Source organism: Oreochromis aureus, linkage group 8, assembly GCF_013358895.1.
Source record: "Oreochromis aureus strain Israel breed Guangdong linkage group 8, ZZ_aureus, whole genome shotgun sequence".
Taxonomy (NCBI): Eukaryota; Metazoa; Chordata; class Actinopteri; order Cichliformes; family Cichlidae; genus Oreochromis; species Oreochromis aureus.
In genome coordinates this window covers 5,023,528-5,035,594 of record NC_052949.1, presented here as the reverse complement: position 1 = coordinate 5,035,594, position 12,067 = coordinate 5,023,528, and the positions used below count along the sequence as shown (strand labels likewise).

The following is a 12,067-nucleotide window of genomic DNA, read 5'->3' as shown; positions in this document are numbered from 1 at the left end:
AGTCAAAGCCCTTACAGGAAAGGGATATTACAATCTAAACAGATTTTTTAAAGCTCATTTAAAGCTAATTTACCAAATGTACAAATACCAAAAAAATAAGGATATTTCTTGGTTTGATTGTAGCTATTTTTAATTTTTAAAAGGTCTGTTTTGTATTTTTGTTAACTACAATGTTTTTTTCACAGCTAGATTTAGTTAACTATAATAACCAAGTGCTGATATAACATCTGGGAGTCGTGACTGTTCAAAGCCTGATGGCAATGGATGTCTGGAACTTTATAGCAATCCATGCCAAAATTTACAATGACATAAAGTTCTGAACCATCCCGTGATCAGCCGTCATCACTAACTTGAAATTAAAAGTCCAAAGCAAAAGAAAAAGTTTGGCAAACGTCTTGGTTTTCCCATTTTATTCAGAGGCCTCGGGTTCACGAGAGCTACATGGGCAGTCAGACAATTTTCCCAGAATTACTGTTATCTGCATATCTGCACGTCTGTTCCACAAACATGATATTCAAATGTTCACATATACACGACAGACAGGTGAGACAGGTTCCTGGGTGGTGACCTACCTGTGGCAAGACCGCCTATTTGCTAAGTACCTCTCCTCTCCGGCTGCAGACGAGCCCTGACAACAGAAGACGGCCGGCGTCCTCGCTGGCGTCACATGGCCGGCGCTTCTCCTCTGACCGCTCGCCCGACTGAACCTTCTTCTCCCCCTCGCCTCGTACCCTGAACGCATCGCCATCCACTTGGCAGGCCTAATGTAGGAGAACACCTGCACTCTCTCCCAGGAGGCCGGCAGGCTTTGACGCTCCTCTCCCGGGTCTCGAAGCTGACTGAGACTTCATGGGTGCCTCTTTTCTTTCCGTCCACTTTCTCACTCTCCCCCTGTGTTTGCTGTCATTTGATCTTCTCAGCAAGCCTCCTCTCCCCCCAAAGTAAAAGAGCTGTTTGTCCTGCAATGCCTCTCACTCTCTATCTTTTCCCCTCTGAGTCTGTTTGCTGTTGTTTCTCTTCCCTCTTTTCACTCCTCCCTCTCTCTTTCTCCCTCCCTGTTCCACTGTGTAAACTCTCACTGTCCCCTACTGACCTTGGATTCAAAGCATGGCATGAGACTTGGCTTGTCTGTTCCCTAAAAATCACCCTCCTGCATTCATTCCTTTCTCCCTCTCTCCGTCTACATGCATCTCCAATTACACGCACTTGGCGTGTCCATCCTTTGAGTGTTGTGCAAATTGTAGTCTACCTTGTTTGTGATGTAAGCTTTTTTTCACACACCTACACAGAACACCAAAAGTGTGAAGTGTCAGGTTTAAACTGCTGGGTGTGTGCGCCCAAACGGTTTGCTCTGCTGCCTCGGGCAAAGAAGAGGTGGCCTTTTGTCTACATCTGTTTACAGCATACGCTTCATCTGGGCCTGCAGGAGTGTTCATAATTATAAGATTAAGCCAGCACTGTAGCTTAGGCTCTGCCACCTGTTAGCATTGTCCCATCGAGAGCCAGCACAATGCCGAGAGGGCCTGAGAGAATTCCCAGTGTCAGCCTCTGCTTTAACGGTGTCCACGGATAATTGAACCCCCTCTCAGTCCACTGGGCAGCTCGACACAATGAGCCACTGTCTAATGGTACAGAGCATCTGAAAAGGGTGATGTGAGGGAAGGAGGAAGAGGAGGAGTAGGCGGAGAGGGAGGAGGGGACCGAAATTCCAACTTTTATCAAAGTATGGACAAGCCTTCAGGGATATTTGCCTGGCCGTCTCACTCCTGGATTCCACAGCTTCAGGCCAGCAAGAGTGCGATAAGATCAGCACTTAGCAAACATTTGCCTTCACTGTTTAGTTCATCAGGAAAAAATCTGAAACTAAAGTACGAGTTCAGGTTTACAAAATGAGAAAAAATGAAGCTGCTTTGTTTTGTCAGATTTTGACTATGAATCAGCTGAAACTTGAGACCTTGGACACACAAACACACTAAAACAAAACACTGTGCTCAGGCTGCAAGTCACACACCTGCAGCATATTATGCTCACTCTTTCCAAACAGCACTTGGTAGCAAGACTGCTGTCCTCTTGCGCCATCTTGTGGTGAAAGAAGCAGCAGTGCACTCACTCCACCTCTGCAGTGCTGTCACACTAAGTTAGGGTGACATTCACAAAGCAGTCACACATAAGCAGAGTTGGAGACACCAAGAAGCAGAAACAGGTGGAATCTGTCACATATACCGGCATGTGCGTGTCAGGGCTATCTGCATACAGATAAACACTCTGCAGAGAGTCAAAATGACGTCTTTGGGACAGTCAAGGTGAGTCTGTCACTGCTGCAGCCGCCATCTGCTGTGCATCACACATCCGTGCATGCACTTCACGCACACACAAACCCAAAGAAAAGGGTGCATGTGCATGCACAAACACATGCGCAGACAGATGGATACACCCATACACGCCTGGCAGACAGCAGAGGGACCACAGGCGGCCTTCTAACGACCTTCACTTTAGGCTACTTGACTCTCCAGAATAGCACTGCAGCAGTGCTCTGTGCAGGGAGACGGATAGAGGCAGAGACGCTCGTTAGTCTGGAGCCTGACAACAGTCCATTAACAGGGCTCTGACCTCAGATAGGAGACAATCAGCGCTGCATTAGAACTGAATCTACTTCAGAAACTGTGATTTATAACTGCATTCAGAGAGAACAGATCTGACTTTGGATCATCCTGTTTTACTGTTTTCTTTTTTTCATTCCCAACCGGAGTTGATTTTTCAAGATGAATGAATGCATGAAACTGTTAAACCAAGCATCTCTGGTCTGTATGTGCTCAGCTGTGAAGCCAGAACAGGTGCCACGACACTGAAACAGCAAACAATAACAACACAGGATGTGATAAATATCATTAAATACTGTGGGGGTGGCAGGAGGACTGGACAGACATGTAAACTAGACCGAACCATTGTATCCTCAAACATCTAAACTACTGTCTTGTATTTGCTTTATGAATCAATACACTGTTGGACTCCTCCATCAGCTGATACTGAGGTCACCTGATTGACTGCAGTGCTGGTCAGTGGTTATGGATGTTCCCCACCACCACTTACTGGACAGGCTCTTCACTTTCTTTCTATTTTTTTTTAGCTCCCTTTGTGTGTTTTTTTGTGTTTTTATGAGATGTGTTTATTTTCCAAGTCTTGGTTGCTGTAACAATCCTTTGGGATATGAAAAGTACCTCATCTTACCATGTTTACAGAATGACATGTCATGATATTTCAGAAATAAAACCACCGGCCAATTTATTGGGCATACCTTGCTACTACCTGATTGGACCTTGTTTTCCCTCCATAACATTGTGACCCTATTATCTAAATGTTACAGCAGACCCAGAAAAAGTTTTTCAAATCTTCTGTTCTCTAATTTTGAACTGGTGTACCTAATAAAGTGGCTGTAAATGTAAACAGAAAAGTGCTGATGAGGAAAGAATACAGTTTACTTTTTGGAGTATGCAGTTCAATAGTATTTTTAAAAAATTAAACTAAAAACATTACACATTAACATCGCAGATTCATTTCCATGGTGAAGAGAAACCCCTTCACAGCAGCCAATCAAGTGAATAATACTCTCCAGGAGGAAGCCATATCAATATCCACGTCTACCATAAAGAGAAGACTACATGAAAGTAAATACAGAAGGTTCACTGCAAGGTGCAAGACACCCATAAACCTCAAGAATAGGAAGGCTAGAGAAACATTCTTTGTACAGATGAAACCAAGATCAACCTCTACCAGAATGATGGCAGGAAAAAAGTATGGAACAGCTCATGATCCAAAGGATACCACATCATCTGTAAAACATGGCAGACACAGTGTGATGGCTTGGGTGTGCATGGCTGCCATGGCACTGGGACACTAGTGTTTACTGATGATGTGACACAGGACAGAAACAACTGAATGAATTCTGAGATATTCAGAGACTTACTGTCTGCTCAAATCCAGTTAAATGCAGTCAAATGGATTGGGCGGTGTTTCATAATATAGATGGACAATGACCCGAAACATACAGCCAAAGCAACCCAGGAGTTTATTAAAGCAAAGAAGTGGAATATTCTTAAATGGCCAAGTCGGACACCTGATCTTAACCCAACTGAGCATTTCACTTGTCAAAGACTAAAGTTTGGACAGAACAAACAAACAAACAGCAACTGAAAGCCGCTGCAGTAAAAACCTAGCACAGCATTAAAAAGGAGGAAACCTGGTGATAACCATGAGTTCAAGACTTCAGGCTGCCATTGCCAGCAAAGGGTTTTCAACCAAGTAGCACTGTCTTGTTTTAAACACCACACACCATCTAAGGTTGCTATAACTGTCATTTTATTGTGTTTGCAATGTGACAATAAAGGTTCTTGACCTTCAACTTCCAGACATGTGAAGTGCATGTCAGAAATGTAAATGTCTGCTATAACCTGACAGCTCCCTCTTAAACTCAGTGTGATGTCCTGTTGTGCTGATGTGCGAATGAGCTGCTCAGCTGACAGTGTGGTGTGTTGACCTCTGAGTGGGCATCATGAGTCCATCCACTCAGGACCAAACTGAGAATTTTTCCTTTTATGTGAACTATTTCCTGCTGTGTGATACAAGTTTTACAAAAACTGTAAAATATCTGGATCTGATTCTCCTAAAATTATCTGAATCTGTCCGTGTGGGAAAACAGCTTATGACCGTTGGAACATCTCCTTCCAAAAACCCAGATTAATCTCCTGCTGGAGCAGCCTCCCCTGCCTTCTGGTTTCAGGCTCTCTGCCAGATCCTGGCTGCAGGGACTTGCTGCCATTCAGCCACAGGAGCGTTAGTGAGGTCCGGCACTGATGTTGGCTCATTATGACAGGCTGGGTGGCAGGTAGGGGGTCGACTCAGTGAAAGAGTCAACTTCAAGCATACTAGGCAGACCTGGATTTGTTTATTGTGTGTTGTAGAATTAGTATTTAAAGGGAAAAAGGATTCAGAAGCACAAAAGATAAGGTGCTGTATACATACTGTAGCTTTGCCTGTCCAAAGAGGTTTATATTAATATTATTTCATCATATTTTCCTTACGATATTCACATATATACTTTTGGCTCTGCATAATGTCATAGAAAGGGGGATCCCTCCCTAATACAGTAAGTTGGCTTATAGGGAGATGGAAGGAACACTACAACAGCTTATTTCAGGTAGAAGATGAACTGATGGGCTTTACTAAGCCCACTATATGATAAATTAGGCTTTGAACTGCAAAGCTGATGCAGTAGAGTGAAAGGATAAAGATACAGAGATGCAATGGAGCGCTTTTAGTATCACTATGGTGACATATTAACTCTGTCTACACTTGTTACATGTTGTGCGGTCGGATCGTAAGTGGACACTGGAGACACGTCGGCGTTTACGGCCGTGTGTCCAAGGAGTCTCCTTGTGTTCAGATTTCATTACGGTCTGTGTCACTTCTTCTCATAAAAAAATGGCCTCGACCGGCGAATTTATCGCCAGTCAAGAGCGAGAGCTAAATTTAAAGCTTTTGCTCATGTGCGGCTTATTCGAATGTTGACATTGGCAGGGTGAGGTCATTTGAGAGAAGCAAAAAGGAGCACGAACAGATGAAAAACGGCCACCACATCCTGTGACGATGGTGTATTTTCCCATCACGGCTCCATCAGGACACATTAACCTTTACATGTGAAATAGATCCTTCCCCCTTTTCATCAGACCCTGATCTCAAAGAGAAACAGCGATAAGCTTATTCGTTATCAAGTTTCTGTTCTCTGTTTGTGGGTTTGTGACGTGCTCTGTTAGTCAGAATAAGGTTGATGTTTTGGGGATTGTATTTCCCGCTCTTCTGATGTGTTTTACATGTGTTTCCTGGAAATCAGCGGATTATAATGGCAGTGAAGACAAGTTTGGATGATTATTTCCTGAGTAGTAAAGGGCTGGAGCACAGTAGCAGTGCAGGAGAAAATGAAAGGGGTTTTCTGTAACCACTGGCACTGTTTGAATGACCGGTTCTCAAACAGCACTTTTCTCCTCTACTTGAGCACCGAAGCACTTTATACTTCATGCCTCATTTACTTACTCACACACATTGATACAAACACTTTTTCTTTATCTAAGTGTTTTATATCTAACATTCATGCATCGGGAGCAACTTGAGGTTTGGTATCTTGCCCAAGGATCCTTTGGGATGAAGACTGGAGCAATCGAACCACCAAACCTGCTCTGCCTCCCGAGCCACAGCCCCCAGCTGTACTTTTTATACTGTGATTAAGCGTTAGACCCATGGAGGAGGTGGCAGCTTGATGTGAAGCTGTGTTTTCTGTAGTTTAGTGTTATTTTCTCCCTAGTTTGGTTTAATGAATAGCTTTTTTTGAACCTGCTCCTCCTCTTAAGATCCCATTGAAAGTGATGCAGAATTTTTCAGAATCCTCCCCCAGATTTTTGTACATGAATAATATCTCAGACTCACCAAAAATACTAATCAGTGAACTTCCCACCTGACAGGATCTCACCTGGGTAAGGAGAAGGAGGGGTTGCTGTACCAGCTGCTCCCCAGCTGTGAACGCTCCTGCCCTCTGGGCGGGGTATCATCTGATCCGCTGCTCAGCCTCTCGCTGGAGGGAGCTCGGGTGGCGTCCGAGTCCCCCGTCACAGTAAAGATAGAGTCAGACAAACTGGGCCTCTCATCGTGCGCCAGCGGGGCAAAGCTGAGCTGGACGATCTGTCTGGCGCTCTGGCACACGGGGCCGTGGATAGCGGGTGTTAGCGTGGGCAGGTCAAAGGTCAGGACAGTGTGGGTGCTGGAGGTGAGCAGCTCCTCGCTGTCCAGGCTGTTGTATGACGTCCCTTTGGCTCGATGCGACTCCATGATGCTCTCAAAGTGGCGACTGAAGGTGTCCTCTGTGGCGAGGCGGGGTCCGGATACCAAGATGGGGGATTTCAAGGCTGGATGGTGGTTGTCGAAAAAGGTTTCCACTGGTCTGAACAGACAGGATAGAAAATAAAGAAAAAGAGACTTTTGATAAGATGTTTTTTAAATGGAATTTACTGAACTCTTGAAAAGTTGTGACTTTAACTTCCTGATTATGACCAACTTGAAAAATAGGTTAGGGATGAGATCCCTACATGTAGGTCAGGGGAACATCCTGCATCACCAGAATTCTCCTGTTTGTGTTTACAGCCTCGCACGAGACGTCTGCTCACCTCTTCAGAAGGTGTCCAAACACCTCAGGCTCCTCCTCAGCTGCATACTGCTGCTTCCTGCTGTCTCCCTGCATCCTCACACTTGCCCAGCTCACCATTTCTTCCTCTTCTTCCTCTTCCTCCTCATCTTCTTCTCCTTCTTCCTCCACAGCTCTTCCTTCCCTTATCGCCTCCTCCTCCCCATCTGTTCTCCCATAAGCCAGCCCTCCCAGAGGGCTGCTGCCCGTCCCTGAGGTTCCCTGCACGCTGCGGTTGCTCCCAAATGCAGAGTCGGCGTCTTCCTGCTCGGCCAGCAGCACCTCGTCTATGTCCGTCTCACGGTAGCATCGAAGCGGGACAGCGTCCAGGTCAGTTTCTGAATACTTCAGTGTCCTGCGAATGATGCCCGTTTTGGGCGATGTTCCTATGACGGCTGGGGGAGGGGTCACCAGCTCTACCTCCACGTGCTGCACCTCGTGGTTGGCTGAAAGCAGAGGCAGGGAGGATGGCGGAGTCGGGGTGGGAGACTCGCTGGAGTTACCACTAGGAGGAGCTGTGGAGGTTCCCTCTGGAGAATCTGCAGAGGAAGAAAATCATTTATGACCACTTAAAAGAAACAAGCTCTTTTTGCTCTCCTCCCCCTTTAAGACCATCCTTTGTTTAAGCAAGCTTTCTTCTGATTGGTTTCCCTTTGTAAATGGCAGGGAGTAGCACACTTCTTTCTTGCATTGTGCTGCTAAACACCATTTTCTCAAATTGTGAATGTTATTGTTGACTTTGCAAATTTGGTCAACTTGATTTTTTTTGACTTTTTTCAAATATTTCTGTGATGATAACAATAAATAAAATTCACAGAAATCCTTGTTGAAACTAAAATGTTTACAATAAACGGGAGAATTATATTAGGAAGCTCACTGATTTTATTTTCCTTAGTTAAACAGAAAAGCTTTTGTGACGAAATCCCTGCTGCCCTGTTCCTGTATCAGCTGACACATCACACCTGAATATGTTTCCCTGAACGACACACTGTGACATTGAAAGCAGTACTGCTACTTCACTGGCTTCTCTATCTCTGTGTGAAATGTTCCCGTGAGAGGAAGGATGAGGAAGGAAGAACATGAAGGCAGAATGTGCAGAAACTCAATATAAGTAGGATAGAAATGCTCTCACGTTTCTCCCCCCTGCCAGCAGCCTCCTCAGCAGGGGTCCCAAATAAAAACTCCCACTTAGCACGAGCGATCTTCTGACAGTGCAGCGAGGGCATGGGCGCTGCACATCCACTGTCCGTCTGCAAGAGACACACACTAACTTAAAGCCTAACTCAGTGCAGCATTAATGGGCAGGAGGGGAAAAGGTTGTTAACAAACAGTCAAAATTCCAGGTATACCTTCCTTCCTTCTTTTTTGGGATCAGCAGAACCCACCTGTATTCCTGAGGTGGCAGCCCCGGTCTCGTTGCTCTGGTGACTGGACTGGCTGGACTCTGGGGACACACAGTCCCTGTCTCCCAAGCTCCCCGTTACCCCACTGGAGCTGCGTGACGACCCTCCCATGACGCCATTCTGCTCCCCCTCAGGAGGCTCTTCGGCCCTCCGTGAACGAGGCTGCAGCGCTGCACCGTATCCCTCCCCCTCGTTACCTTGTCCTCCCTCATCACAGCCCTCATCCTCCTCTCCAGAGTCCAGGACCACGGGACCCAGAAGAAGGATCTCCCTCCTCCTCTGCTCAGCCCGCTTCTGCTGTGCTGTCGGGCTGAGAGGCCTGCGGCACTGCCTGGATTGTTGATCAGGTGTTTGGACCCTTTTAGACTCTAATCCGGGCTCGGGGCTTGGCTTGGGGCTGTTTTCCATGTCATTCCCCCACTGCTGCCTGGAAGTCCAGCTGACCGGTGCCTCCTCAACACTTTGATTGATAAAGAGCCTGCGAGCGAGCTCTGTGCAATCCCCTTTCTCGAAACAGCTCGGATCTCCTCTCCTGTCCAGGCCTGGGGACCAGGAGTCTCCGGTGTACTGTGGCGGTTGACGGCGATGCAGGGTGGGGGTATCTGGCGGTCGGAGCTCAGCTTGGAATAGCCTCGGGTCCCTAATGGGGGAGCTGAGCTCTGTGGGAGGATGAGAGGGACGAAGGACACGTGAAGGAAGGGCGGGGGAATTCTGAGTGGCTGATAAAATGGAGCTCTGCTGCATTGTGTCATGATTAGTGTGACAGTTTGTCTCTTGTGATTGTGAGTTTTCAGGCTGGTGCGAGTCTGTGTTGTCGGTTGCTGGCGTGTGTTGTTGGTCGTTTAAAGGGATGTTCATTCTGAGCGTTTGCTTAAACTGTTGTGCATTTGGAGCTGGTTCTCCAGAGTTTGAGCTGCTTGTGAGCTCTCCTAAAGCATTGTGCAACGAGGACCTCCTCGCCTCTGTGAGAACCGAAGATGCTTTGGTGGCCTCCTCAGCCAGCCGGCGAGCAACTTCAGGACTGTGAGCTGGAGAGGAAGATTTGCTGTTGCTTAACTGGTTCAAACCGTCGACTCCATTATTGCCAAGTTGGAGGATTGCGCCCTGCGGTGAAGTGCTCATATTGCAGGTCCTCTTAATGTGTCTGTTGACAACTGGACTTCCAGCCAGAAGAGGGCTTTGGGGCTCAGGGGGCCCGGATCTCTCAAGGGAGGACTGCTTGGACTGTGAGGATAGCTGGTCTGAGGCTGGGCTCCGAGGCAGCCCACATTGAGCCAGATCTTTGGGGTTTACGCTGATGTTCTGACGCTGAACGGGAGATCCAGCCCAGGACTGACAGCGCGGTTGTTGGTAGTAGCATGAAGCTGAGGTGTGCTCAAGTGCGTGGGCCAGTTTAATCCTCAATAAGGGGGATCCAAACTCCTCTACAGCCCTCTTGGTAGCTGCCCTGCCGATGGGGTCAAAGTGTGGCTGGCAAAGGCCAGGGGAGAACGTCTGCTGGTGACTTCCTGGACTCTGGAAAGTCAGCTTGGGACTGGAGCTGCACGATGAATCGGGACTCCCAAACCAAACTGGGTCACTGAGGCGTTTTCGAAAGCGGGAAGGCGTGGAATATTCCTCTCTGGCTCGTCTCTCGCACACAGAGTTGCGCGGACTCTCCACTTTCTTCACATTTGACTTCTCGACGTAACTGAAGGTGACCACACTCCGCTTCCCATCACTGACTTCCTCTTCATTAAGCCTCTTGTGAATAGGAGGGGTGTGAGGGACACTGACTTTTCCCGAAGAGGTCGCTGGTGAAGGGTGCAGGGGTGAACTCCAACGCTTGCTGATCGTAGGTGAGCTGCTGGTTTGCTGGAGCTGAAAGCTAACGGTATTTCGATAGGGAGACTGGCCGTGCGTGCAGTCCTGAGCCAGGCGGCGAGCCGTGGAGGCTTTGCTGACGATCTGGCGTGTCGTCTGGCTCGTTAGCTGAGAGAGGAGCTCCGCGGGACTGTCCTGAACCGAATGCCCCTGAGCAATCCCTTCTTCACTCTCCCTCTTTCCTCCATTCTGATCTGGGGCAGACCTCACTTCCACATACAGATGAAGGACTTTTCCAGACTGGGACATGACCTCCTCTCAGCACGTAATGAGGACACAGAAACAGAAATGGAGCAGAGAAAGAGGCAGACAGGGTGGAAAGAGGGCTCTTCTTTGCTCTTTTTCTCTGTTTTTGTCGGTTCGGATGTTGTTTTCCTGCTGGTGGTGGGTGTCAGTTTATTTTTAGACGGTCTTTCTTCTCCCTCCTGTGTGCACGGCAGAGACACACAGGCTGAACGGCCAGAGGACAAACATGCCCACGGGACGACTCCAGCAGCTCCCTATTCTTCATACCTGTGAATGAAAGAGAGGAGCTGTTGTTATCTTTATGTATCCTCAGATGACTCCTGATACACACTGGATGATTCAGTATTTACGATGCTCAAAAGGACCAAGCATCAGCTTACTCTCTGGAAACCCACTCACACATTTCGGAAGTCTTAATTTGTCAGCTGTGTTCGATGCTTTCTGTAACCGCCATCTAGACACAGTTCACTCCTAAACTGTGTCAGCTATTTCTGTCATTATTCATGTAAACACTGGAGCAAATATATTGAGTATCTTCCATGATTGCCCTGTTTTCTCAACATATTCCCACGATATTGTGCCTCTCCAGTGTTTATGGTGGCCAGCTTTTTCCTCTCCTGCTTTCAGTGTGATTTCATCCACGTTTTACTTTGCTGCTTCTTTCTGAACATTTTTTTTATTATTCCCAATTATTTTTAAAACTATATGGTAAAACATTGAATGACCTTAAAGAGACTCTTCAAAGTCAGTGATGTTATGTGGTGCAATTACAGAGTTAGGTCCAGAAGTTTAAGACAACAAAATGAAACAAATTCAATCTTGTTTTTTTTTTTCCATGGAGTTTGAAAGAGTTAAGATGTGACTAAAGTACAGACTTTGAACTTTGATTCAAGGGTTTTAATAAAAACATTGTAGCTATTTTTATACAAAGTACCCAATTTACAGAGACTCTAAAGTAACTGGCGAAAATACTTTGCAGTCAATGAGTGTTTCAAGTCTAGAACCAATGGAGAACACCAACTGCTGCATATCGTCCTTTGAGACTAAAGCCACCTTCAGCTGCTAATTGTTTGTGGGTCTCTATACTTTCTTGGCTATCTCAGTTTATGCAGTTTGGTTTGGGTCATTATCCATTTGCACTGTGAAGCTCTGTCCTTCAGGATTCATCCTGCTGCTGTTTCTATTAATGCAGTCACGTCATCAATAAACAGCAGTGATCTGCTTCCACTGGCAGCCATACATACCCATGGCATATAACTGTCATGATCAATAAATATGAAGCAACAACTCTGAGTAAAACGCAACTGAAATATGAAAAAATATAACA

At 46.6% G+C, this 12,067-nt stretch overlaps 1 protein-coding gene across 3 annotated transcripts in view; it reads right to left on the bottom strand.

The window, feature by feature from the left end:
* LOC120441427 (PH and SEC7 domain-containing protein 1-like) overlaps positions 1-12,067 on the bottom strand; it is a 79,301-nt gene that overhangs the window by 53,730 nt on the left and 13,504 nt on the right. Inside the window, exons 2-5 of one of the 3 annotated variants that reach the window (XM_039616418.1) lie at positions 8,614-11,007; positions 8,361-8,478; positions 7,212-7,767; positions 6,521-6,988 (exon numbers count right to left, since the gene is read on the bottom strand). In XM_039616418.1, coding sequence (XP_039472352.1) covers positions 6,521-6,988; positions 7,212-7,767; positions 8,361-8,478; positions 8,614-10,743 — 3,272 coding nt within the window. In that variant the 5' untranslated portion in view covers positions 10,744-11,007. Of the gene's footprint in view, positions 1-572; positions 1,083-6,520; positions 6,989-7,211; positions 7,768-8,360; positions 8,479-8,613; positions 11,008-12,067 lie in introns of those variants that run through there. The other 2 variants (XM_039616420.1, XM_039616419.1) reach the window with 2 other exon arrangements.